General features: G+C 50.1%; 1 protein-coding gene and 2 long non-coding RNA genes across 3 annotated transcripts; all 3 read left to right on the top strand.

The window, feature by feature from the left end:
* The first annotated feature begins 1,183 nt into the window (after nucleotides 1-1,183).
* Nucleotides 1,184-24,875, top strand: LOC309333090. The gene is made up of 3 exons (XR_014152369.1): nucleotides 1,184-1,364; nucleotides 1,452-1,528; nucleotides 24,654-24,875. It is a non-coding gene; the product is annotated as an uncharacterized lncRNA (long non-coding RNA).
* On the top strand, nucleotides 8,368-13,403 carry LOC309332784 (elongation factor 2-like; the record flags this gene model as incomplete). Its single annotated transcript, XM_081845954.1, has 6 exons — nucleotides 8,368-8,640; nucleotides 8,796-8,903; nucleotides 9,981-10,334; nucleotides 11,900-12,082; nucleotides 12,185-12,317; nucleotides 13,210-13,403. Coding segments are annotated over 6 exons (1,245 nt in total), but the record flags the coding sequence as incomplete, so codon positions are not given.
* Nucleotides 23,094-23,752, top strand: LOC309332800. Its single transcript, XR_014152333.1, has 3 exons — nucleotides 23,094-23,207; nucleotides 23,525-23,568; nucleotides 23,693-23,752. It is a non-coding gene; the product is annotated as an uncharacterized lncRNA (long non-coding RNA).
* Nucleotides 24,876-26,312: the final 1,437 nt, after the last annotated feature.

Here is a 26,312-nt window from a genome sequence, read left to right as displayed (position 1 = left end):
TGTTTTTGCTGACTGTATAGAGCTTCTCCATCTTTGGCTGCAGAGAATATAATCAATCTGATTTCGATGCTGCCCACCTGGTGATGTCCATGTGTATAGTCATCTCTTGTGTTGTTGGAAAAGAGTGTTTGTGATGACCAGCTTGTTCTCTTGGCAGAACTCTATTAGCCTTTGCCCTGCTTCGTTTCGAACTCCATGGCCAAACTTGCCAGTTGTTCCTTTTATCTCTTGACTCCCTACTTTAGCGTTCCAATCCCCTATAATGAGAAGAACATCCTTCTTTGGTGTCATTTCTAGAAGCTGTTGTAAGTCTTCCCACCTGTAACCTCTTCCTATGGTTTTTATTTTCCTTTCTGTCTCCTAGGAAATAAAAGGCTCCTGAAACGGCCAAATATGAAGGAGGCTCTGGAGATTGTGGTAGGTTAATTGCACGGGGAATCCATTCCCCACATGTGCAGGGAGGTCATGGTGCTGACCTGCGCAAAACAGGGCTGGGTTGGGGGTTGCAGTCCCGTCTCGCCCCAGCCCCTTGCCCCCGTCCTTCCAAGCCAGGGGTCAGGCGCCCAGGCAGGAGCAGGCTGGCAGCCTGTGGTGACGTAGGCATGGGCAGCCTGGCAGGGGTGCTTGTTCTGCCCCCCTAGAGTGTACAATGTCCTTCTCCCTTTGCAGGGCCGTGGTTTGGGGAAGCAGCAGCAGCCCAGCGGTGCAGCGAGACCCAGTAACATCTGGAGGTATGTTGTGACCTTGTGTGGCCGGGGAAGTGTTTCCCAGGGATCTTGGGGGTGGAGGAGGAAGGCCTGATTTAGAGATCCCTGTACTTTTATGAAGGTTTCTCTGTGGTCCAGGCAGGGCCCTAGCTAGGGGGTGGTGAGGTGGGCCCCCGCCAGGGGCGCAGGTGAGAGGTGGGGCACAAAATCGACTCCAAAATTTGTCCACCAACATGTCTAAATATAGAGGTGATAATAATGAATATTATCATCTGTATATTTATTTGGTTCCAACTCCTCCAAGCAACCAGACTAACAGAACTTGTTTCTTCCTTAGGCGAGAGGCCCCCCAGCACGAGGGGGGAAAGGCTCCAGCGCCTGCTCCCGGGACAAAGATCGGCAGAACATCACGGCGGTTCCCGGCGGTTCCTGATCCTCGCCTGCCTCACCCTCCCTCCGTTCCCCATGCGGGAATGGCTCCTGCCCGGCCGTACCTGGCACAGAAGCAGCAGCCAAGGCTCCCCCCCATCAAAAACGCCTCCCAAGTGATTCCGGAGCCGGGGGAGACTTTGGCTGCTGCCTCTGTGCCAGGCCGGTCGGGAGGGAGCCCTGACTCCCGCATGGAGGAGTTCAGGGTGGGGCAGTTAATAAGATCAGGTAGGAAGAAATGCCCCCTTCTCAGATCCCCACCTTCCTGCCCCAGACTGGGGTTCGCGCCGGCTGATGTCTCCCTTTGTTTTGCAGCGAGGAGAAGGCTCAGCCTGGGAGCCGCCGCATCCCGGGAGGGCCTGGAGCCGAGACAACGGCCTCTCGCCTCAAAGGTAAGGGGACAGGGGGGTTTCATTGCTTTGCCGCTCTATGCTTTGCCGCTCGCGATTTGCGGGTTTGCAGGGCGCGGGCAGGGGGCGCGTCAGAATGTCACCCCCCCTTCAGGATAGCACCTGGGGCAGCCCACCCCCCTGCCCCCCATCGGTACGCCCCTCGCCAGAAACAGGAGCCCTCTGCTCACCTGGGACTCGACTTCCTGCAACGGCTTCTTGAAGCCCCGTCCCTGGTCGTTTGGTCAGTGACAGACCATTCACACATTCAGGGATTCCTTCTTTCTTGCAGGGTAGGACTGCTGCACCGCTGTGGCTGCTGCTGAAGTCCCCTCCCCACAAATAATACAGGTAAGAGGAAGAAGGGAGAATTTGCACGGAGGAGGGAGAACACCCTGCTCCAGACTTCCAGACCAACTCTCATACTTAAAACCAAGGCGTTCCTACAAGAGCCAGTATCAAAATAACATGGAAGCAGTACAGAAATGGATAAGGCGGAGCTATAGCTGATAAGGAATGCAGTGTCACCATCTGCAGCGATCAGGGAGCCCAAGAAAGTAAAATCTCTCACTGCCTCCATTTCTTAGAATCCTAGAATCCTAGAGTTGGAAGAGACCACAAGGGCCATCGAGTCCAACCCCCGGCCAAGCAGGAAACACCATCAGAGCACCCTCCCCACAATACCCCTAGATCCCACCACTTAGGTCCTCTCAACAGTTCTGACCTTTTGTCGCTAATTTACCATGCCAACATTTTCTCCATTGTCCAAAGCAGCAATCCACAACCTTGCGCCCGCTGGGCGCCCTGCGCTACAACTCCCAGGACCCCCCCGCAGCCAACGCAGGTTGCAGTTCAGAACACCCAGAGGGCACCGGGCTGTGAAGGCTGATTCCGAGGAGTTATTTCAACTGAGCCAGAAATTCAGGCTGCGCCGAATCCGAGGGGTGAGAACCAGGAGGTCCGAGGTGAGAATGACAGGCAGAAATGATGAGCGACAGCGAATGGTGAGCGAAAGTGACCACACACACACACGGGCCCTGATTCATCGATAAAAAGCAGACTTGAGGGGAGGGTGGCTTTTGAGAAGAGATGCAGCAGGTGGTGTTAAGGAAAGGGCTGCAAAAACCCCACGGAAAATCTCCCTCTGTTTCCCAGAGCTGCTTTTCAGCGAGGAGGGGGTCCTGTGAGTTTTCTCACTATGGGGCTGTGATCCACGGGATGCCTGGCACCAATGATGCTTGGCACCAGCGGAGGAGGAGCTGGACTCAAGGCAGGGCAAGCTGGGTTGTCATTAAGAGGGCTTGGGCAAAGCGCAACTCCTCTCTGCCGCGCCAGCTTTGCAGGATCGTTGATGTAAAACTTCCTGTTTTGAAATATGGACTTCGTAATAGGTGATGGGCCCAGTGGCCATGATCTTCGTTTTTTGGATGTTGAGCTTCAGACCATATTTTGCGCTCTCCTCTTTCACCCTCATTAAGAGGTTCTTTAATTCCTCCTCACTTTCTGCCATCAAGGTTGTGTCATCTGCATATCTGAGGCTGTTGATATTTCTTCTGGCAATCTTAATTCCGGCTTGGGATTCATCCAGCCCAGCCTTTCGCATGATGAATTCTGCATATAAGTTAAATAAGCAGGGAGACAATATACAGCCTTGCCGTACTCCTTTCCCAATTTTGAACCAATCAGTTGTTCCATATCCAGTTCTAACTGTAGCTTCTTGTCCCACATAGAGATTTCTCAGGAGACAGATGAGGTGATCAGGCACTCCCATTTCTTTAAGAACTTGCCATAGTTTCCTGTGGTTGACACAGTCAAAGGCTTTTGCATAGTCAATGAAGCAGAAGTAGATGTCTTTCTGGAAGTCTCTAGCTTTCTCCATAATCCAGCGCATGTTTGCAATTTGGTCTCTGGTCTCTGGTTGCTGTAAGGTAAGCAAGAGTGGGCGCCCCTCATCGCAGGGCGGTGGGCTGTCTGCGTCCTGCCTTCTTGGAACGGAGCAGAGACTTGCTGCAGTTTCCGAATAATCATTTATTACTTGCACCCCGCTCATCTGGCTGGGTTTCCCCAGCCGCTCTGGGCGGCGTCCAACAAAATATTAAAATACAATAGTCCGTCAAACATTAAAAGCTTCCCTAAACAGGACTGCCTTCCGATGTCTTCTAAAAGTCTGGTAGTTGGAGTAGACGTTGGGGAAAGACTCCCTCCCTGCAAAGGAAATGGAGGAATCAACAAGCGCCTGGATCCCAGATGATAGCACCAGTCTGGCGCATGAGGGAGGGGGGACACGGGAAGGAAACATTCCTAAAATATGGGGCACTCTCTCGGCATTTCCACTTACCTGAAGTGGGAGCCTTTCCCCCCTCATGCTGGCGGGCCTCTCGCCTAAGGAAGAAACAAGTTCTGTTAGTCTGGTTGCTTGGAGGAGTTGGGACCAAATAAATATACAGATGATAATATTCATTATTATCACCTCTATATTTAGACATGTTGGTGGACAAATTTTGGAGTCGATTTTGTGCCCCACCTCTCACCTGTGCCCCTGGCGGGGGCCCACCTCACCACCCCCTAGCTAGGGCCCTGCCTGGACCACAGAGAAACCTTCATAAAAGTACAGGGATCTCTAAATCAGGCCTTCCTCCTCCACCCCCAAGATCCCTGGGAAACACTTCCCCGGCCACACAAGGTCACAACATACCTCCAGATGTTACTGGGTCTCGCTGCACCGCTGGGCTGCTGCTGCTTCCCCAAACCACGGCCCTGCAAAGAGAGAAGGACATTGTACTCTCTAGGGGGGCAGAACAAGCACCCCTGCCAGGCTGCCCATGCCTACGTCACCACAGGCTGCCAGCCTGCTCCTGCCTGGGCGCCTGACCCCTGGCTTGGAAGGAGGGGGGCAAGGGGCTGGGGCGAGACGGGACTGCAACCCCCAACCCAGCCCTGTTTCGCGCAGGTCAGCACCATGACCTCCCTGCACATGTGGGGAATGGATTCCCCGTGCAATTAACCAACCACAATCTCCAGAGGTGCCCCTCCAGCCTCCTTCATATTTGGCCGTTTCAGGAGCCTTTTATTTCCTAGGAGACAGAAAGGAAAATAAAAACCATAGGAAGAGGTTGCAGGTGGGAAGACTTACAACAGCTTCTAGAAATGACACCAAAGAAGGATGTTCTTCTCATTATAGGGGATTGGAACGCTAAAGTAGGGAGTCAAGAGATAAAAGGAACAACTGGCAAGTTTGGCCATGGAGTTCGAAACGAAGCAGGGCAAAGGCTAATAGAGTTCTGCCGAGAGAACAAGCTGGTCATCACAAACACTCTTTTCCAACAACACAAGAGACGACTCTACACATGGACATCACCAGGTGGGCAGCATCGAAATCAGATTGATTATATTCTCTGCAGCCAAAGATGGAGAAGCTCTATACAGTCAGTAAAAACAAGACCTGGAGCTGACCGTGTCTCAGATCATCAGCTTCTTATAGCAAAATTCAAGCTTTAACTGAAGAAAGTCGGAAAAATCACTGGGCTGGTTAGATACAATCAAAATCAAATCCCTTATGAATACACAGTGGAAATGAGGAACAGGTTTAAGGATTTAGATTTGGTGGACAGAGTGCCTGAAGAACTATGGATGGAGGTTCGCAACATTATACAGGAGGCAGCAACTAAAACCATCCCAAAGAAAAGGAAATGCAAGAAAGCAAAGTGGCTGTCCAACGAAGCCTTACAAATAGCGGGGGAGAGAAGGCAAGCAAAATGCGAGGGAGATAGTGAAAGATACAGGAAATTGAATGCAGATTTCCAAAGAATAGCAAGGAGAGACAAAAAGGCCTTCTTAAACGAGCAATGCAAAGAAATAGAGGAAAACAATAGAATGGAAAAAAAACAGATCTGTTCAAGAAAATTGGAGATATGAAAGGAACGATGATGCTGTTAAGGTGCTACACTCAATATGCCAGCAAGTTTGGAAAACTCAGCAGTGGCCAGAGGATTGGAGAAGATCAGTCTACATCTCAATCCCAAAGAAGGGCATTGCCAAAGAATGCTCCAACTACCGCACAATTGCACTCATTTCACACGCTAGCAAGGTTATGCTTAAAATTCTACAAGGCAGGCTTAAGCAGTATGTGGACCGAGAACGAAAACAAAAACCATCCCAATGAAGAGGAAATGCAAGAAGGGGGAGAAATGGAGGCAGTGAGAGATTTTACTTTCTTGGGCTCCATGATCACTGCAGAAGGTGACAGCAGTCACGAAATTAAAAGATGCCTGCTTCTTGGGAGAAAAGCAATGACAAACCTAGAGGGCATCTTAAAAAGCAGAGACATCACCTTGCCAACAAAGGTCCGTATAGTTAAAGCTATGGTTTCCCCTGTAGTGATATATGGAAGTGAGAACTGGAGCATAAAGAAGGCTGATCGCCGGAAAATGGATGCTTTTGAATTCTGGTGCTGGAGGAGACTCTTGAGAGTCCCATGGACTGCAAGAAGATCAAACCAATCCATTCTGAAGGAAATCAGCCCTGAGTGCTCACTGGAAGGACATATCGTGAAGCTGAGGCTCCAAGACTTTGGCCACCTCATGAGAAGAGAAGACTCCCTGGAAAAGACCCTGATGTTGGGGAAGATGGAGGGCACAAGGAGAAGGGGACGACAGAGGACGAGATGGTTGGACACTGTTCTCAAAGCTATGAATATGAGTTTGACCAATCCGTGGGAGGCAGTGGAAGATAGGAGTGCCTGGCGTGCTGTGGTCCAGGGGGTCACAAAGACTGGGATACGACTAAACGACTAAACAGCAAGGAGTTGCTTTGGGAGACGATAATCAGGCATAGCCCAGTTCTGTGAAGCTTGGAGGGGTGTGTGAGGCATCTGGGCTTTAGCAGCACAGTGGTGCCTCGGGTTAAGAACTTAATTCGTTCTGGAGGTCATTCTTAACCTGAAACTGTTCTTAACCTGAGGTACCATTTTTGCTAATGGGGCTTCCCGCTGCCGCCGCGCCACCAGAGCATGACTTCTGTCCTCATCCTGAAGCAAAGTTCTTAACCTGAGGTACAATTTCTGTACAAGCCAAGCCCTGGCTCCATGGCTCACCTGAATCAAGAGAATCATCTTGCAGCCAATATGGCTGAGACCCCATTCTTGCTGCATTAAACCGCCACATTCTCAGAGAAATGACGGCTGTGTCCAGCTCAGCTCCAGCCCCCCCCCCTCGTGCCGCCTTCTAGAACCCACCGCTCTCAACCGACTCTCACCTGCCCCCCTTCAAACTCCATTTCCAAGCCTCCTTCCAACTTCCGTCTCCACCAGAATTCCACTCTCTCTCTCTCTTCCCCCTCCCTCCCTGCTTTGGAATTGTAATAGCATCACCTCACAATAATAATATTGCCACTCATCTCCTCTAGGCCTCCTACCTTGAGAATCCATCTTTCTCTACCAACTCTCACTGTCATCTGACAGGCATCCCCTTTAAAACCAGGGGGGTCAAAGTGTGCTGGGATGAGGCCCCCGTGGGTCAGGCCAGAGGGGGCTGGTGGGGGGTGTGGTTGTGCCTCCCCTTCTTCTGCATCTTGCTCCCCCGCCCGTTCCTTCAGCTGCTCGAGAGAATCAGAGCATGGCAGAGTTGGAAGGGGTGCCAAGGGGCATCTAGTCCAACCCCCAGCAGTGCAAGGATCCTGCCCACAACCAGCCCTGGCTGGGCTCCACACTCCCACACCTTCTTCCCAGCTGGATGCACAGACCCCTTGCCATTCTGCATGGGGTGGGGAAAGGGGAAAGAGAGATATTTTGCTCCCTAGAATCATAGAGTTGGAAGAGACCACAAGGGCCATGGAGTCCAACCCCCTGCCAAGCAGGAAACACCATCAGAGCACTCCTGACATATGGTTGTCAAGCCTCTGCTTAAAGACCTCCAAAGAAGGAGACTCCACCACACTCCTGGGCAGCAAATTCCACTGTCGAACAGCTCTTACTGTCAAGAAGTTCTTCCTAATGTTTAGGTGGAATCTTCTGTCTTGTAGTTTGGATCCATTGCTCCGTGTCCGCTTCTCTGGAGCAGCAGAAAACAACCTTTCTCCCTCCTCTATGTGACATCCTTTTCTATATTTGAACATGGCTATCATATCACCCCTTAACCTCCTCTTCTCCAGGCTAAACATGCCCAGCTCCCTTAGCCGTTCCTGTAGTTTCCCCCTGGCAGTGGCTCATTCCAAAAGAACGCCACTCTGCCCCCAGAGCAGAATTTCCAGCCCCCCCCCCCGCTGCTTTTGCTGTACTGCACCTTCCCACCACTTCTGCACAATTCTCTCCCCCCCTTTCCTCTCCTTCCGAATGTCTCAACAAATGAAACTGATCTGTAAAAAATGTTACTTGGAGAGAGAGATTGCACATACTTTTGTAAACTAAGGAAATCTTTTTTTATTTTTATTAATTTTTTTAAATGATATTTATTAGATTTTAACAAGAAAAAAGTTACATAACAATTAACAGGAAAAAACGCACCAGAAAAATACAAAGAAAAACAAAAGTTTAACATACAAAAGAAGAAAATAAAAATAAAAGTCCCTTTTTTCAATTACTTACGATTCATTTACTTATTTTCCTGACTTCCTCTCACCTCCCCTTTTTTTATTCCATTTAAAAGTTAGTTCAGCAAATTCATACCCTCTTGATTTACCCTTAAATTCATCATCATATGTTCTAACTTCAAATTTTGATCTAATGTCAATCCATTCTTATTTTACCTTATTACTTGAATTTCATTTCAGAATCGTTAACATTGAAAATTTTACAGTTCTAAGAAAGTCTTTTTTAAAAAATACATTTTTTTTTTTAAAAAAAAATCTCTTCCCTCTCTAGAACCATCCTCATGATGGGCCGCTACGTGGAGCCCATCGAGGACGTGCCTTGCGGCAACATCGTGGGGCTGGTTGGCGTCGAGCAGTTCCTGGTCAAGACGGGCACCATCCCCACCTTTGAGCACGCCCACAACCTGCGCGTCATGAAGTTCAGCGTCAGCCCCGTGGTGCGCGTCGCCGTGGAAGCCAAGAACCCAGCCGACCTGCCCAAGCTGGTGGAGGGGCTGAAGAGGCTGGCAAAGTCTGGCCCCATGGTGCAGGTGAGCGTAGAAAACCCATCGAGGCCTTCAAAGGGTTTTTAGGTGTGGGAGATGACGGGGGGCAGCACATTGTCGTTTTTGGGATGGGGGACGCTTCTCGGTTTGGGCTGGGCCTCATTTCTGCTTCATTCCTTTCCCTCTTCCCCATCTTCCAGTGTATCATTGAGGAGTCTGGGGAGCACATCATTGCTGGCGCTGGGGAGCTGCATCTGGAGATCTGCCTGAAGGATCTTGAGGAGGACCATGCCTGCATTCCAATTAAGGTACCGTATTTTTCGTCCCATAGGGCACACTGCCCTATAGGACGCACCTAGGTTTTTGGGGGGGAAATAAAGGGGGAAAAATTCATCCCCCAGGCGCAGGGCTGCCGCGGGGGAAGCCCAAGCTTACCCCGACCCCAGCCCCCAGAACAGCCTGCTATCTGCAAGCCTACGGAGTCCGGCGGGAAGTCGCGCCGGTCTCCCCAGGCTTGCGCAGAGCTGCACGAAGCCTGGAGAGCGAGAGGGGTCGGTGCGCACCAACCCCTCTCGCTCTCCAGGCTTCAGTGAAAGCCTGCATTCGCCCCATAGGACACACACACATTTCCCCTTCATTTTTGGAGGGGGAAAAGTGTGTCCTATAGGGTGAAAAATACGGTAATTGCACCACGTGACAAGTCTCGAACCCGGTCTTGGTGGCTCAAGCAGGACCTGACCACAAGAGCACCCTCACCCTCCCTTGGTTCCCAGCAAGTGGCATTCAGGAGCATTACTAGAATGAATAATAATAATAATTATGGTAATAATTTTTTATTTACACCCGGCCCATCTGGCTGGTTTTCCCCAGCCACTCTGAGTGGCTCCCAACAAAATAATAAAATACAATAGTCTGTCAAACATTAAAAGCTTCCCTAAGCAGGGCTGCCTTCAGATGTCTTCTATACAGAATAAGAGGCCAAGGAGAGTGTATGTTTAGAGAAGATTGGAAAACATTTTTTGAATATATGCGGTCAAAATTGTGTACCCTTGAAAACGCTGTCAGCATTAAGATAAATTCAACTGTGTCAAAAAGTTTTGATGGATGCAATAATGGAATACTGAATGGCATAGCTTTTGTAAAATATGCAGGGATTTATAAGCTGTGAAAAGAGAAGAAGGGAAGTCATTGATCTCTTAACGATGTAAAAAATGGGTATTCTGAATGGTAAAACAGAAAATTAATTAAAAAATTATAATAAATAAAAACAAAGCCATTGCTACAGATTATCTCAAGGCAATGTACAAGATGCAATAAAGACAGTCCGCATTGGCTTTGAAGCGGCTAGGGACTTAAAAGTTATTATTATTTAATCTTTCTGGCAGAAATCCGACCCGGTGGTCTCTTCCCGCGAGACGGTCAGCGAGGAGTCGAGTGTCCTGTGCCTTTCCAAGTCTCCCAACAAGCACAACCGCCTGTACATGAAAGCCCTCCCCTTCCCCGACGGTCTGGCCGAGGACATCGACAAAGGCGACGTCTCGGCCCGCCAGGAGCTGAAGACACGGGCCCGTTACCTGGCCGAGAAGTACGAGTGGGACGTGGCCGAGGCCCGCAAGATCTGGTGCTTCGGCCCGGACGGCACTGGCCCCAACATCCTGACGGACATCACCAAGGGCGTGCAGTACCTCAACGAGATCAAGGACAGCGTTGTGGCAGGCTTCCAGTGGGCCACGAAGGAGGTAAGCAAGAGTGGGCGCCCCTCATCGCAGGGCGGTGGGCTGTCTGCGTCCTGCCTTCTTGGAACGGATAATAATTTATTACTTGCACCCCGCTCATCTGGCTGGGTTTCCCCATTCACTCTTGGCGGCTTCCAACAAAATATTAAAATACAATAGTCCGTCAAACGTTAAAAGCTTCCCTAAGCAGGGCTGCCTTCAGATGTCTTCTAAAAGTCTGGTAGTTGTTTTCCTCTTTGACATCTGGTGGGAGGGCGTTCCACAGGCCCTCTGCCTGGCTCCCTGTAACTTCTGAGTGCTTTGTCACATCAGCCTCTCAAGGCTGTTTTCCAGCTTTAGGAAGTTGAATCAGCCTCGTATGTGATTTCCTCTTGCCTCCCCCTGAGTTGCGAAGGGGCGTCCTTTTCAGGGGTTCACTTTTCCTTGCCGGGTGTTGCTTGGCCTGTGTTTCTCCGTGATCGAGGAGGGTGGGGGTGTCGTCTCCAAATTCCCCTTCCTCCTGCTGGGTGCTCTGTCGATTCCCCCTCTGAGGGCCTGGGTACTGCCCAACACACACACACACACACACACACACACACACTGGCTCTTCCTCCGGAGGAGCTGCCATGGGCAGTGGGGAGATGGTAGAAGATGAGGCTTTCAACCTCCGGGTCATAGGTTCTGGTCCCACATAGGGGAAAAGATTCCTGCGTTGCAAGACGTTGGACCAAATGACCTCTGGGATCCCTTCCAATTCCATGGGACGACTGTACTGCGGGACAGGGATGGAAAGGGAATCAAAGGATATCTGTCATCATTAGTTTTCAATTACAATAACCCAGTAATAGCCTCATTATAACAATGCCAAAGTATATACATTTGCTGATTCCAATTATTCAGATGCCAAATTAAATAATTTAGGTAGCCTCCTGTGTGCTAGAATTGATGGTTTGATTATTTGCTTTATTTCTGCGTTCCAAAAATCTTACCCATCCCAATTACACTCCAGTTAAAATAACAATCCCTTATACAACAACTGCAGTACTAACGACATCTATTCGTATTGACATGTTACCTTAAACCTCCTGTGTGTGACAGTTATTCTGTCCATGATGTTCCTTCCCGTCCTTGTAAAATATTATGCCTATCCTTTCTCAGTTGTTGCTGCTCTCCATCATATCTAGACTCCGATTCTCTGCCCCTTAGTAGATCACGCTCTTCCCATCCTCTGGTCCCCATGGGCGACGACTCCTCCTCCTCCTGGCTCTGACAGTTTGCAGAAAGAAGGCTGGCCATCAGCTGAATTAGGCATTGGCCCTTCCTTTGCTTCTTGGCTGCTATGGCAGAGTGCTTACCGTATTTTTCGCTCTATTGGACGCAGTTTTTCCCCTCCAAAAATTGAGGGGAAATGTATGTGCGTCCTATGGAACTAAAACAAAACAAATTCCTTCCAGTAGCACCTTAAAGACCAACTAAGTCACTTCTTGGTATGAGCTTTCGTGTGCATGCACACTTCTTCTTCTTCTTGAGTTGAATGGAAACTAGAAAATGATTTTCTCTCCCACCCCCAACCCCTCTCTTTTCTCCAGGGTGCCCTTTGCGAGGAAAACATGCGCGCCGTCCGCTTTGACATGCACGACGTGACCCTGCACGCCGACGCCATCCACCGCGGAGGTGGCCAAATCATTCCCACGGCAAGAAGGTGTCTCTATGCCTGCGTGTTGACGGCTCAGCCCCGCCTCATGGAGCCCATCTACCTCGTGGAGATCCAGGTGGGTAACCGGAGGCAGGCTGTGTTCTTAAGAGGCGGCATCAGCCTGCTGGCTTGACTCCATGCAGTGCTCTAACATATACCCGCTTTCTTCCCCTTCCAGTGCCCAGAACAGGTTGTGGGTGGCATCTATGGCGTGCTGAACAGGAAGCGGGGGCACGTCTTTGAGGAGTCCCAGGTGGCCGGCACCCCCATGTTTGTGGTCAAGGCCTATCTTCCTGTCAACAAGTCCTTTGGTAAGTGTCAGCTTTTATCAGCCTCCCTTGGCACTTGCATCTTCCAGGTGACCTTTGTCAGCAGCTGGAGGTGTGAAGGATCGATCAGAGGTTGTCTCCCAGGCTAAAAGTGTTGGTACTTACCTTTAAAGCCCTAAATGGCCCATTATACCTGAAGGAACGTCTCCACCTCCATCGTTCAGCTTGGACACTGAGGCCCATCTCTGAGGGCCTTCTCAGTATGGTGCCCTCCCCGTGGAACGCCTTCCCATCAGATGTCAAGGAAATAAACTATCTGATTTTTAGAAGACATCTGAAGGCAGCCCTGTTTAGGGAAGTTTTCAATGTTTGATGTTTGATCGTGTTTTTAGTATTCTGTTGAGAGCTGCCTAGAGTGGCTGGGGAAACTCAGCCAGATGGGTTGGGTATAAATTATCACTAATATTAAACCACAGAGCCTAGGACCTGCCGATCTGAAGGTCGGCAGTTCGAATCCCCGTGACGGGGTGAGCTCCCGTTGCTCGGTCCCTTCTGCCAACCTAGCAGTTCGAAAGGACGTCAAAGTGCAAGTAGATAAATAGGTACCGCTCCAGCGGGGAGGTAAACAGCGTTTCCGTGCGCTGCTCTGGTTCGCCAGAAGCGGCTGAGTCATGCTGGCCACATGACCCGGAAGCTGTACGCCGGTTCCCTTGGCCAAGAAAGCGAGATGAGCACTGCAACCCCAGAGTCGGTCACAACTGGACCTAATGGTCATGGGTCCCTTTACCTTATGCCTCCAGGATGCTGCTTTTAGTTAAGACAAGGAGCTGGTTGTGGAGTGTGTGGGTAAACTTGAACACCTGTATTTCTGTCTTACAGTTTTGTTTGCTTATAGTATAAACTCTTCTCTCTCTTTCTCCCTCCCTCTTCACAGGCTTCACCGCTGACTTGAGATCCAACACAGGTGGCCAGGCTTTCCCCCAGTGTGTGTTTGACCACTGGCAGATCCTGCCCGGAGACCCGTTTGACAACACCAGCCGCCCCTGCCAGGTGGTCGCCGAGACCCGCAAGCGCAAAGGGCTGAAGGAGGGCATTCCCGCACTAGATAACTTCCTGGACAAATTGTAAAAACCAATCAACCAAGCAGAATTAAAAATGCCACACCAGATGTAAAAGAATAAATTTAAAAATGTATGTTGTGGGAATCCCAATTTAACTTGCATAATAACATCAGTGCCGCAGCTGTCTTGCAAAAGGCATTGGGGCCAGTTCCTTGCTTGATCGTCCGTCTCGGGGCAGATTTTAAAAAGAGCCGTGTCTGCATTCAGCCTTAGAGGTTCCCGGCCGTCTGCACACGAACTAGCGGGGCCGCTCACCCAGTGCCATTAGAACTTCCAAAAATACATTTCCCATTTGATGCAACTGAAACGTTGCCCGCCTCCATATTTATTTGACGCTCGGAGCCAAGTGAAGGGGGGGGGACCTGGTTTTTCCTCCCTTGGTTTGCAGGTTGGGGGAGGACAGGCAAACTTCCGAAAATAAAAGGGTGCCTGAAATTTCATTCCATACTCAAATATTGGATTCGATGGGGAAGGGGGGGGGCAGCCTGGAGGAATTTTCTTTTAGGATTGGGAGAGAAGGGGGGGGAAGAGGCTTTTCTAGTTGGGCAAAAGCTAGAAGGCCCGCAGCCTCTCTGCTAAATGGGTGTCATTGTGCAAATCAATGTATTAGTACCACTGGAATAATAAATTTAATAAGACGAGGCTGCCTGTTGTGTTGGATGTCTTTAAGAGCTGTTGAGACCTGAGCCCACACATTTAGAAGCAGGGGGGGAGCTCATCTGTGCTGTACGAAAGCAGTTTTACTTCGAAAACGGTGCGCTTAGTGCAGGGGTTGCATGTGTGCACACAGGCCTTTGCTGGCGCCTGCAGGACTGTTGTAATGAGGCCCGCGGCAAGTATTCAGCCGTAGCCCATAGACCAGGCTGCAGTGTGTGGTGCCCACAGCAGTTGATCTGGTTCGGCAGATAATGCCCACAGGCCTCAAAAAGATGAGCGGTCCTTGACTTGGAAGCTTCACAGCTCCCTGATTTTGGCGTATATCACTGTCATGCAACCCAGGGTCGGTCTTTTCAAAAGACAATAGAATTTCAACCTGTGGAGCATTAGCGGCTGAAGGCCTCCGGGTTTAATTTTTGTGAATAGCTGGTCAAAAACACACAGGATGGTTTTCGCAAAGTCCCAGCAAGCAAATCAGGATGAGTGCTCATTAACTTGTAACCACCCCCTCTTCCCTTGCAAACAGCAGGCTCGATGAGGAATAGATATGATCGAACCTGTTTGCAAGCAATCAAAATAGGTTGCCTGGGGACTCGCAGACATGAATAAAGACCAGTAGTGATTGAGTGAATGATATCTTTGCAATAATTAAGAGGTATATACACTTCACTGAATAAATGAGTGGACTTGTTTCATGTTTCCTGAAACAATAGGCAAACAATGGCTATCCTTTGAAAGTCACACTTCTCTGAATTGAGCAAATCCAGCCCAACATATGCCATAATGTCTAAATTAGGCTAACGTGGACATTGAAAAGAGTGTCAGAAAACTGCATTACTGTATATTACAGGAAATTGCTTGCATAATGTGTGTATGAGTAAAATTGCATATGAAAATCTGGGTATTGGGAGAAATTTTCATTAGAGCTTTTAAGGAACAAGCAAACGCCCCACCACCACCCTGAAAATCAAACATGGAACTGAATTTGTGAATGGAAAAAATGGGAAATTGACATTTGTCCTAATCACTAAACCTCTCCTGCCTTGCCAAGATACCTTTGGGAGAAGAAAGGGTTAAGGAGTAAACTGCCCCAATCCTAAATGGATTCCCTAAAATGGGTGGGTGGTGCTTGTACACTTGCAACTCCTGCATCCAGGTGTCTTGCTCTGCTTTCCTTTGGACCCCATCAGTGAGTCTTGTCATCTGGGCAGCGCAGGACCCCCATATTCACTGCCCAGGCTTACGCCCTGGGGTGGTCACTTGGGTGCTGCTAACTGGTTTGATTTCACCCCTGGAGGTGCACTCCATTGTCTATTGAGACAGCCTGATATCTGCAAGCACTGAGGTCACACAGTCTGGCCTGCTGGTAAAAAGTAAAGGTAAAGGGACCCCTGACCATTAGGTCCAGTCGTGCCCTACTCTGGGGTTGCGGCGATCATCTCGCTTTACTGGCCGAGGGAGCCGGCGTACAGCTTCCGGGTCATGTGGCCAGCATGACTAAGCCGCTTCTGGCGAACCAGAGCAGCGCACAGAAATGCCGTTTACCTTCCCACTGGAGCAGTACCTATTTATCTACTAGCACTTTGATGTGCTTTCGAACTGCTAGGTTGGCAGGAGCAGGGACCGAGCAACGGGAGCTCACCCCGTCACGGGGATTTGAACCGCCGACCTGATCAGCAAGTCCTAGGTTCTGTGGTTTAACCCACAGCGCCACCCGCGTCTGGCCTGCTGGTACCTGCCAGCCTAATGGCTCTTAAGGTAGACTCAGCCTGAAGTTTGTGTTTGGGGAGGCTCATGTTCGATATATTCAGGTGGGAAATCGTTTGGGCTTTGGGGTCCGGATCTTTACTACCTGACCCCGCTGTGTGGGGCAACCCACAGGTCAATCGCACAGCATCATGTACATGTGAGTTGCTCCACCTGTCATATTCCTTATGGAGGGCTCCCAACAGCTGCACAAAGGGCGTTGTGTATTGCCAGTCCCAACCCTGCATTTTGCCCAGCTGATGGGCACAGGGAACACACTGCTCCAAGCAAAAATCAACCCGTTCCTTGCAATCTGTGTTTGTTAGCATGGGAGGGTGTGGTTTGAGGAAAATGGCCTTGCAAGCAGAATTATTATTATTTAATAAATTCATATAACCACCCTTTATCTTTAGATCTCGGGGCAGTTCCCGCTCCTGATTAAGAAGTTTAAGGAGCACCTTGATTTGGTCCAGGAAACAAAAAAGGCAGCCGATAACTGAGCGTGGTATGGTGCAAAAACCAGGTATCCACAAGAGTTCTTGCTGCCATGCCTGGTTTCTGAAGTGTCTACAAGCCTGAACGCCAAGCGCACTGCATTCTAAACTAGATTTGCCTAATGCTTGGCACGATGATGAAGAAGAAGAGTTTGGATTTGATATCCCGCCTTTCACTCCCTTTAAGGAGTCTCAAAGCGGCTAACAGTCTCCTTTCCCTTCCTCCCCCACAACAAACACTCTGTGAGGTGAGTGGGGCTCAGAGACTTCAGAGAAGTGTGACTGGCCCAGGGTCACCCAGCAGCTGCAGGTGGAGGAGCGGGGAATCGAACCCGGTTCACCAGACTACGAGTCCACTGCTCTTAACCACTACACCACACTGGCTCTCTGGCTGGTGGCCAGTTTAGCTGGAGGCGTCCTGGAGGGACATTAGCTGCCTTGGGGTTTCCAGAGGATGTTGGACTCCTTGGGCCCCAGCTGGCATGCCCAAGGATTAGGAGCTGTTGGAGTTTATTGTCCCATAAAGTCACCATTAAAAAACCTCTAAATGAGGGTGAAAGTGGAGAGCACAAAATATGGTCTGAAGCTCAGCATCAAAAAAACTAAGATCATGGCCACTGGTCCCATCACCTCCTGGCAAATACAAGGGGAAGAAATGGAGGCAGTGAGAGATTTTACTTTCTTGGCACCATCATCACTGCAGTCACGAAATTAAAACTACCCATGTACTGTCTGAAGCCCAAGGGATGCCAGTGAATTTGGGTGCATTGGTTGCCAGTGAATTCCCCGCCTCCCCACTTTCCTCCCCCTCTAAGTGTAAACTGTAAGCAGAAATCCGGAAGTCGGTCCCATGTTGCAGCTTGGGAAGTCAGAGGTGGGTTGTAAGGTCTGGACAAACTGACCTCCAGTGCTTTAGGGAACATGGTGACTTCTTGTTGTTTAGTCGTGTCCGCCTCTTCGTGACCCCCTGGACAAGAGCACGCCAGGCACTCCTGTCTTCCACTGCCTCCTGCAATTTGGTCAAACTCATACTGGTAGCTTTGAGAACACTGTCCCACCATCTCGTCCTCTGTCGTCCCCTTCTCCTTGTGCCCTCCATCTTTCCCAACATCAGGGTCTTTTTCACGGAGAAAAAAAAAATTTAAAAGAACATACAGTTATACCTTGGATCTCAAACGCCTTGCATTCCGGTCCCCAAATACTGCAACCCCGGAATGAATGTTCTGGTTTGCAAACGTTCTTTGGAAGCTAAACGTCCGACGCAGGGCCGGATTTAGGATTGATGAGGCCCGAAGCTACTGAAGGTAATGGGGCCCTTTATCTGTCCAGCTGTCCTTTGTCAAAAACAAACTGCCGCTGTTTTTTGTGTTAAATATATGCTACAGTACAGTGGTATCTCACGATGTGAACAGGATCCGTTCCGGAGCCCCATTCGCATCCAGAAGCGAACGTAACTAGCGACGGCACATCTGCGCACGCACGCGTCGCTTTTTGCCTTTCTGCACATGCGCGTGACATCATTTTGCGCGTCGGCGCATGCGCAAGCATCGAAACCTGGAAGTAACACACTTATTTATTTTTTTAATGATATTTTATTACATTTTAACAGTAAAGAAGTTATAACACATAAAAGAAAAAAGACAAGAAAGATACCAAAAACCCCAAAACCCCAAAATACAAAAATGCAAGCATTTAACATAGAACAAAAAAGAAAAAACAAAAAACAAAAATCCCTCTTTTTTAATATCTCGTCTTTAATTAACTTGTTTTCATGACTTCCTCACGCCTCCCTTTTTTATATTCCATTTAAAGATTGGTTCAGCAAATTCATATCCTGTTAGTTTATCCTTAATTATTTTTCCTCACATATTATAGCTTCAATTTTTCATCTATTATCAGTCCATTCTTACATATTCTTATGCCTTATTACTAGAACCCCTTCATTTCATTTCAATGCCATTAACATTCAAAAACTTTACAGTGTTTCTGTAAATAAATTTTTAATTTCTTCCAATCTTCTTCCACCAACTCTTCTCCCTGGTCTCGGATTCTGCCAGTCATTTCCGCCATTTCCATGTAGTCCATTACTTGCATCTGCCATTCTTCCAAGGTGGGTAGGTCTTGTGTCTTCCAATGCTTTGCGATGAGTATTCTTGCTGCTGCTGTAGCGTACATAAAGAAAGTTCTATCCTTCTTTAACACCAATTGGCCGACTGGAAGTAACACGCTCTACTCCAACCCCCGGCAATGCAGGAATCTCAGCTCAAGAACCCAGGGCAAGTGGCCGTTCAAGCACTGCTGGAAAATCTCCAAGGAAGGAGAGTCTACCGCCTTCTGAGGGATTTCCTCCCGCTGTCAAACAGCTCTTGCTGTCAGAAAGTTCTTCCTGGAGTCGGAATCTCCTTTCTGGTCGCTTGAAGTCATGGCTTCAGGTCCTGAGGGCCTCTGGAGCAGGAGAAGACAAGCTTCCTCCATGGGACGCCCTTGAGATATTGACAGGGCTCTCATATCCATGTCCGGAGGGACAAGCCTGGTAGATGAAGGGAACGCAGTGGATGTAGCCTACCTTGATTTCAGCAAGGCATTTGACAAGGTGCCCCATGATATTCTTGTAAAGAAGCTGGTAAAACGCGGACTTGACTATGCTACCACTCGGTGGATTTGTAAGTGGCTGACTGACCGAACCCAAAGGGTGCTCATCAATGGTTCCTCTTCATCCTGGAGAAGAGTGACTAGTGGGGTGCCACAAGGTTCTGTCTTGGGCCCGGTCTTATTCAACATCTTTATCAACGACTTGGATGATGGACTCAAGGGCATCCTGATCAAATTTGCAGATGACACCAAACTGGGAGGGGTGGCTAACATCCCAGAGGACAGGATCACACTTCAAAAACGACCTCGACAGATTAGAGAACTGGGCCAAAACAAACAAGATGAATATTAACAGGGAGAAATGTAAAGTATTGCACTTGGGCAAAAAAAATGAGAGGCGCAAATACAAGATGGGTGACACCTGGCTTGAGAGCAGTACATGTGAAAAGGATCTAGGAGTCTTGGTTGACCACAAACTTGACATGAGCCAGCAATGTGACGCGGCAGCTAAAAAAGCCAATGCAATTCTGGGCTGCATCAATAGGAGTATAGCATCTAGATCAAGGGAAGTCATAGTGCCACTGTATTCTGCTCTGGTCAGACCTCACCTGGAGTACTGTGTCCAGTTCTGGGCACCACAGTGAAGGAAGGTGAGGACAGGTGACCCCACCTAGGCCCGAAGTCACCCCCCACCAAAGCAGGCTCAAAGCTTCTCAGAGCTTTTCAAAATCATTTTTCTCAGCAGCTAAAAGGCATTAGCTAAGCATCAGAAACATTCTGCTTGCTGTAACTAAAAAGATTGCAACAAAGGTAGGGAACACAGTCCATTGTTTCTCAGGCCTTTCTGATGCCTTCTGGCCTTGCTAAAGAACCACATTGCAACTTCCTTTCTGTCTGGGAACCATGCCAGAACGAGAGATTGAAACATATCTGAACACACTGAAACCCCTTTCCTGGGAAGAGTCCAATAGTCCCAAAACAGCTTTCTGTTCATGCTCAGAGGACTCCTGAGGGAGGAGAAAGCAGGAGGGAACTGGAAAGGGGTATATATGCTTGTGCACATGACTGTGAATTTCGTGCATGCTTTTTGTGACTTATCACACTTGCTCCTTCTACCAGTTCATGGATGGTAGAAATAAAAGCCTTTTCTCCGAAACTATTCCTTGAGTGTCTGTTGACTCCCACTTCCCTTTCCCAGGCGCAATATTTTCCCCACCCGAGGGCAAAGCCTCATAAGGCTACATCAGTTCAAGAAGGACACTGACAAACTGGAACATGTCCAGAGGAGGGCAACCAAAATGGTCAAAGGCCTGGAAACGATGCCTTATGAGGAACGGCTAAGGGAGCTGGGCATGTTTAGCCTGGAGAAGAGGAGGTTAAGGGGTGATATGATAGCCATGTTCAAATATATAAAAGGATGTCACATAGAGGAGGGAGAAAGGTTGTTTTCTGCTGCTCCAGAGAAGCGGACACGGAGCAATGGTTCCAAACTACAAGAAAGAAGATTCCACCTAAACATTAGGGAGAACTTCCTGACAGTAAGAAGAGCTGTTCGACAGTGGAATTTGCTGCCCAGGAGTGTGGTGGAGTCTCCTTCTTTGGAGGTCTTTAAGCAGAGGCTTGTGTGGCTCGGATAACCCCTTTCAACCATGATCTATGTTTTAGGCGATATCACCATTGGTTTAAACCATGATCTATGTTTTAGGCGATATCACCATTGATATCCTTGATTAATTTATGAGCAGAGGGCGATGTATAGGTTACAAATTTATTGTAATGTATGATGGTGGTCTTTGTTTTTGTTTTGCTTCGGTTCCTGTTTGTCTTTTGTTAGTTTTGGCGATTTTAAATTTGGAGGTTTAAGTATAATATGTTGGTATGGGAAACTGTCGTGTAACGGGCCAATGGCTGTAATAAAGATCAATCCAATCCAATCCCTAAACAGGGCTGCCTTCTTGTGTCTTCTAATGCCGCCGGCCCTTGAGATATTGACAGGGCTGCAGGGTGTGGCTCTCATATCCATGTCCGGAGGGTCAGGGAGCAAAACATCTCTCTCTCCCCTTTCCCCACCCATGCAGAATGGCAAGGGGTCTCTGCATCCGGCAGGGAAGAAGGTGGTGGGAGTGTGGAGCCCAGCCAGGGCTGGCTGTGGGCAGGATCCTTGCACTGCCGGGGGTTGGACTAGATGCCCCTTGGCACCCCTTCCAACTCTGCCATGCTCTGATTCTCTCGAGTAGCTGAAGGAACGGGCGGGGGAGCAAGATGCAGAAGAAGGGGAGGCACAACCACACCCCCAACAGCCCCCTCTGGCCTGACCCACGGGGGCCTCATCCCAGCACACTTTGACCCCCCTGGTTTTATTTTTCTGCATTCAGCTGCCAGACAACCCAGCAGCCTGGCCCCAGTTTGCCAGCTGATGTCACAAAGTGCTGCTTTGCAAGCAAGCCTTATAATGCCCTGCAAGGGGGATGCCTGTCAGATGACAGAGTTGGGAGAGAAAGATGAATATTGAAGGTAGGAGGCCTAGAGGAGATGAGCGGCAGTAGTATTATTATTATTAGTAGTAGTAATAGCGTCACCCGTCACTGGTGCACGGGGCTTGGCTCCTTGGCTTGACTTGTTGACAGCTGTCGATAGCTTGCCAGGTCCCTGCCTCTCAGCAATGCAGCTGTGCAGAATTAGCCCCTTTTCACGCTGCAAGAGCCCCCAATGGATGGTGTGTACACAGCCTTTGGTTTTAAGGGAAAGGCTTCTAGTGGGCTTCAGCTTGCACGGGGCAGGAGCCTAGTGAGATTTATTTTTTATTATTTATCTGCATCATCACTGCGTGTGACTCTTGATAACAAGTAAAGAATTCCTTTCACTAGCTCCTTAGAGACCAACTAAGTTTGTTATGGGTATGAGCATTTGTGTGCATGCACACTTCTTCAGATACCTTCAGATATCTGCATGCACATGAAAGCTCATACCAATAACAAACTTGGTTGGTCTCTAAGGTGCTTCTGGAAGGAATTTTTTTTATTATGTTTCAACTATGGCAGACCAACACTGCTACCTACTTGTAACTAGAACCTTACCAAAAAGGTCCCTGCCCCGAGGGGCGTACAATCTTTTGTATGACACAGGGAGGGAACAGAGAACGGTTGAGGTCCAGGGTGGATCCTGAGTCCTCCTGCGACACATAAGTCAGAGTCTCTGAGTTTAGACTTTGGGATTCCCGGACATTTCCCCATCAGGGATTATGGTGGAGAGGGAAGATGGAAGGAGGCTGGGAAAGGGAGTTTGAAGGGGGGGCAGGTGAGGGTCGGTTGAGAGCGGTGGGTTCTAGAAGGGGGCACGGGGGGGGGGGGCTGGAGCTGAGCTGGGCTGAGAAGCAGCAGAACAGCCACCATTGCTGTGAGAATGTGGCGGCAGGAGGATTCGCTTTATTCAGGTGAGCCACGGAGCCAGGGCTTGGCTTCTACAGAAATGGTACCTCAGGTTAAGAACTTTGCTTCAGGATGCTTAGGATGAGGACAGAAATTGCGCAACAGTGGCACGGCGACAGCGGGAGGCCCCATTAGCTAAAGTGGTATCTCAGGTTAAGAACAGTTTCAGGTTAAGAACGGACCTCCAGAACGAATTAAGTTCTTAACCCGAGGTACCACTGTACTGCTAAAGCCCAGATGCCTCACACCCCACCTCCTGCATGGGGCAGGAGCCTGGTGAAATTACTTTCCTATTATTTCTTTGCGCCATCACTGCCCGTGACCCTTGATCAAAAGGATCCTGCCCCGAGGGGCTTACAATCTTTAATGTAAGGGCACAGGGAGGGAACAGAGAAAGGTTGAGGTTCAGGCTGGATCCTGAGTCTAGGTCTCTGAATTTAACTTTGGGATTCCCGGACATTTCCCACCTGTAACCTCTTCCTCTGTTTTTTATTTTCCTTTCTGTCTCCTAGGACAAAAGAGGCTCCTCAGGCGCCCCAAAGAGGCTCCTCAGGCGCAGAACAAGCACCCCTGCCAGGCACCTCTGGAGATTGTGGTAGGTTAATTGCACGGGGAATCCATTCCCCACATGTGCAGGGAGGTCATGGTGCTGACCTGAGTGAAACAGGGCTGGGTTGGGGGGTTGCAGTCCCGTCTCGCCCCAGCCCCTTGCCCCCCTCCTTCCAAGCCAGGGGTCAGGCGCCCACAGCCTGTGGGGACGTGGGCCTGGGCAGCCTGGCAGGGGTGCTTGTTTTGCCCCCCTAGAGTGTACAATGTCCTTCTCTCTTTGCAGGGCCGTGGTTTAGGAAAGCAGCAGCAGCCCAGCGGTGCAGGCAAAACCAGCAACATCTGGAGGTATGTTGTGACCTTGTGTGGCCGGGGAAGTGTTTCCCGGTGATCCTGGGGGTGGAGGAGGAAGGACTGATTTAGAGATCCCTGTACTTTTATGAAGAGGGTTTTCTCTGTGGTCCAGGCAGGGCCCTAGCTAGGGGGTGGCGAGGTGGGCCCCCGCCAGGGGCGCAGGTGAGGGGTGGGGCACAAAATCGACTCCAAAATTTGTCCACCAACATGTCTAAATATAGAGGTGATAATAATGAACATTATCATCTGTATATTTATTTGGTTCCAACTCCTCCAAGCAACCAGACTAACAGAGCTTGTTTCTTCCTTAGGCGAGAGGCCCGCCAGCACGAGGGGGGAAAGGCTCCCACTTCAGGTAAGTGGAAATGCCAAGAAAGAGAGTGCCCCATATTTTAGGAATGCTTCCTTCCCGTGTCCCCCCTCCCTCATGCGCCAGACTGGGATCCAGGCGCTTGTTGATTCCTCCATTTCCTTTGCAGGGAGGGAGTCTTTCCCCAACATCTACTTCGTGCTGGCGAAATCCCTGGAGGGACGTGGCGAACGTGGCAAACATCAGGTATTGGGACAGATGTGGAACTTCTTTTGGGGGGTCATCAAAAATGGGGCAGTAGTTTTTCATCCGCCCCAGCCCCTTCTCATCAGATGTTTTCTGCTTCCTCCACAGGACCACGCCTTCAGGGATGAGGCTCCAGCACCTGCTCCCGGGATCAAAAATGAGAAACCATCGCGGCGGTTCCCGGTGCCTGATCCTGATCCACGCCTGCCTCACCTTCCGTCGGTTCTCCGTACGGGCATGGCTCCTACCCGGCCGTCCTTGGCGCAGAAGCAGCAGCCAAGGTTTCCCCCCATCAAAAACCCCTCAAGGGGGATTCCGGAGCCGGGGGAGACTTTGGCTGCTGCCTCTGTGCCAGGCCGGTCGGGGCGGAGCCCACATGCCCGTACGGAGGCGGCCAGGGTGGGGCAGTTCATAAGATCAGGTAGGATGAAATGCCCCCTTCCCAGGTCCCCACCCTCCTGCCCCAGACTGGGGCTCGCGTGGCTGGGAGCCAGGCTCCGGCTGATGTCTCCCTTTGTTTTGCAGCGAGGAGAAGGCTCAGCCTGGGAGCCGCCGCATCCCGGGAGGGCCTGGAGCCGAGACAAGAGCCTCTCGCCTCAAAGGTAAGGGGACAGGGGGGGTTCATTGCTTTGCCGCTCGCGATTTGCGGGTTTGGGGGGGCGCGGGCAGGTGGCGCGTCAGAATGTCACCCCCCTTCAGGATGGCACTTGGGGCAGCCCGCCCCCCTGCCCCCCATCGGTACACCCCTGGCCACAAACAGGATTTGAGCCCAAGAGCCCTCGGCTCACCTGGGACTGCCTGCAACGACTTCTTGAAGCCCCGTCCCTTGTCGTTTGGTCAGTGACAGACCATTCACACATTCAGGGATTCCTTCTCTCTTGCAGGGTATGTCTTCTGCACCGCTGTGGCTGCTGCTGAAGCCCCCTCCCCACAAATAATACAGGTAAGAGGAAGAAGGGAGAATTTGCATGGAGCGGGGAGAACACCCTGCTCCAGACTTCCAGACCAACTCTCTGACTTAAAATCATGGCGTTCCTACGAGAGTTGGTATCAAAATAACATGGGAGCAGTACAGAAATGGATAAGGCGGAGCTATAGCTGATAAGGAATGCAGTCGTCAAGGTTTGGGCAAGGAGGACAGACCTGGGCTAAGGCAAATCTTCTTCTCCCACAGGCCAGTCGTGCTGCCCTCAAAGAGTGCTGCTTGGAGCGGAGTCGCGTTGACTGGCCAGCGTCGTTTTTCTGCCAGTGGCAACCGCCTGGGAATAACTGGATAGCATAGTGAATCTCATACAGCCTATTAGAAAAATAGTTCATAGTAATAAACAATCCTCTCCCCTTTCACAGGCCATAGATTGTTTAATGGCCAAAGGCCTCGGTAAAGAGACGTGGAAGTGTAAGGATGGTACCAAGGCCAGCCTCTTGGAAGACTATTCCACAATCGGGGAGCCACTGCAGAAAAGGCCCTTTCTCTCGTTGTCCCCCTCCAAAACTCCCTTATTGGGGACATGGAGAAGGGCCTCAGGTGGCAAGTGCAGGGTCCGAGGTGGGTTGGTTGCAGGGCTTAAAGGTCCCCCCCCCCACCTTGGTATAACATTGCTGTGAACAATGGTGCTCCAGGCTCTGACCAAGGGAGAATTTTACTGTTCTGGTTCCCCATGGTCCCTTACTGGTGAAATCGCTCAGTCGGTACAGCATGATGCTCTCAAACTCCAGGGTTGTGGGCAGTGGCATAACAAGGTCAGGTGGTACCTGGTGTGGAATTCCACCCCCCCCCACACACATTGAAATTCCCCCTTCCTCTACCCCCCATCAAAGAAGAAGAAGAAGAAGAAGAAGAAGAAGAAGAAGAAGAAGAAGAAGAGTTTGGATTTGATATCCCGCCTTTCACTCCCTTTAAGGAGTCTCAAAGCGGCTCACATTCTCCCTTCCCTTCCTCCCCCACAACAAACACTCTGTGGGGTGAGTGGGGCTGAGAGACTTCAGAGAAGTGTGACTGGCCCAGGGTCACCCAGCAGCTGCAGGTGGAGGAGCGGAGACTCGAACCTGGTTCCCCAGATTACAAGACTACCGCTCTCAACCACTACACCACACTGGCTCTCAAAGAAAGCCACGCAGGCAGCCATCCGATGTAGATCCAGCCTTCTCCCCCCCCCCGTCAAAAGAAGCCACACACTTCCCTCCCCCAGGAGCACGGGGGGCAATGGCGTACTGCTCCCCCACGACTCCCAAGCCTCCCCCCCCCCCGATCTGTCAAAATGAAGGGAGGAGGGGGGAACGCTGCCGGCAAAGCAACACAGCTCCCCCCCTTACCCCGACTGCTTGGGGTAGTCCTGGGAGTCACGGGGGGCCCTGAATGTCACCCCCCCTCAGTGTGTGTGTGTGGCTGCGCTCGAAGATGTGCTGCTGCTCATGAGGCGATAAGCAACCAAAGAATTAAACCCCCGTGTTGCAAACAATCATCAGTAATATCCAAGGCAACACGATGACCAAATACAACAATGCGAAGTCAATATAAACTCTTTATATATATATACTGAACA

Source organism: Podarcis erhardii (assembly GCF_964252035.2).
Source record: "Podarcis erhardii genome assembly, chromosome: 18".
Taxonomy (NCBI): domain Eukaryota; kingdom Metazoa; phylum Chordata; class Lepidosauria; order Squamata; family Lacertidae; genus Podarcis; species Podarcis erhardii.
This window is presented reverse-complemented; position numbering and strand designations above follow the sequence as displayed.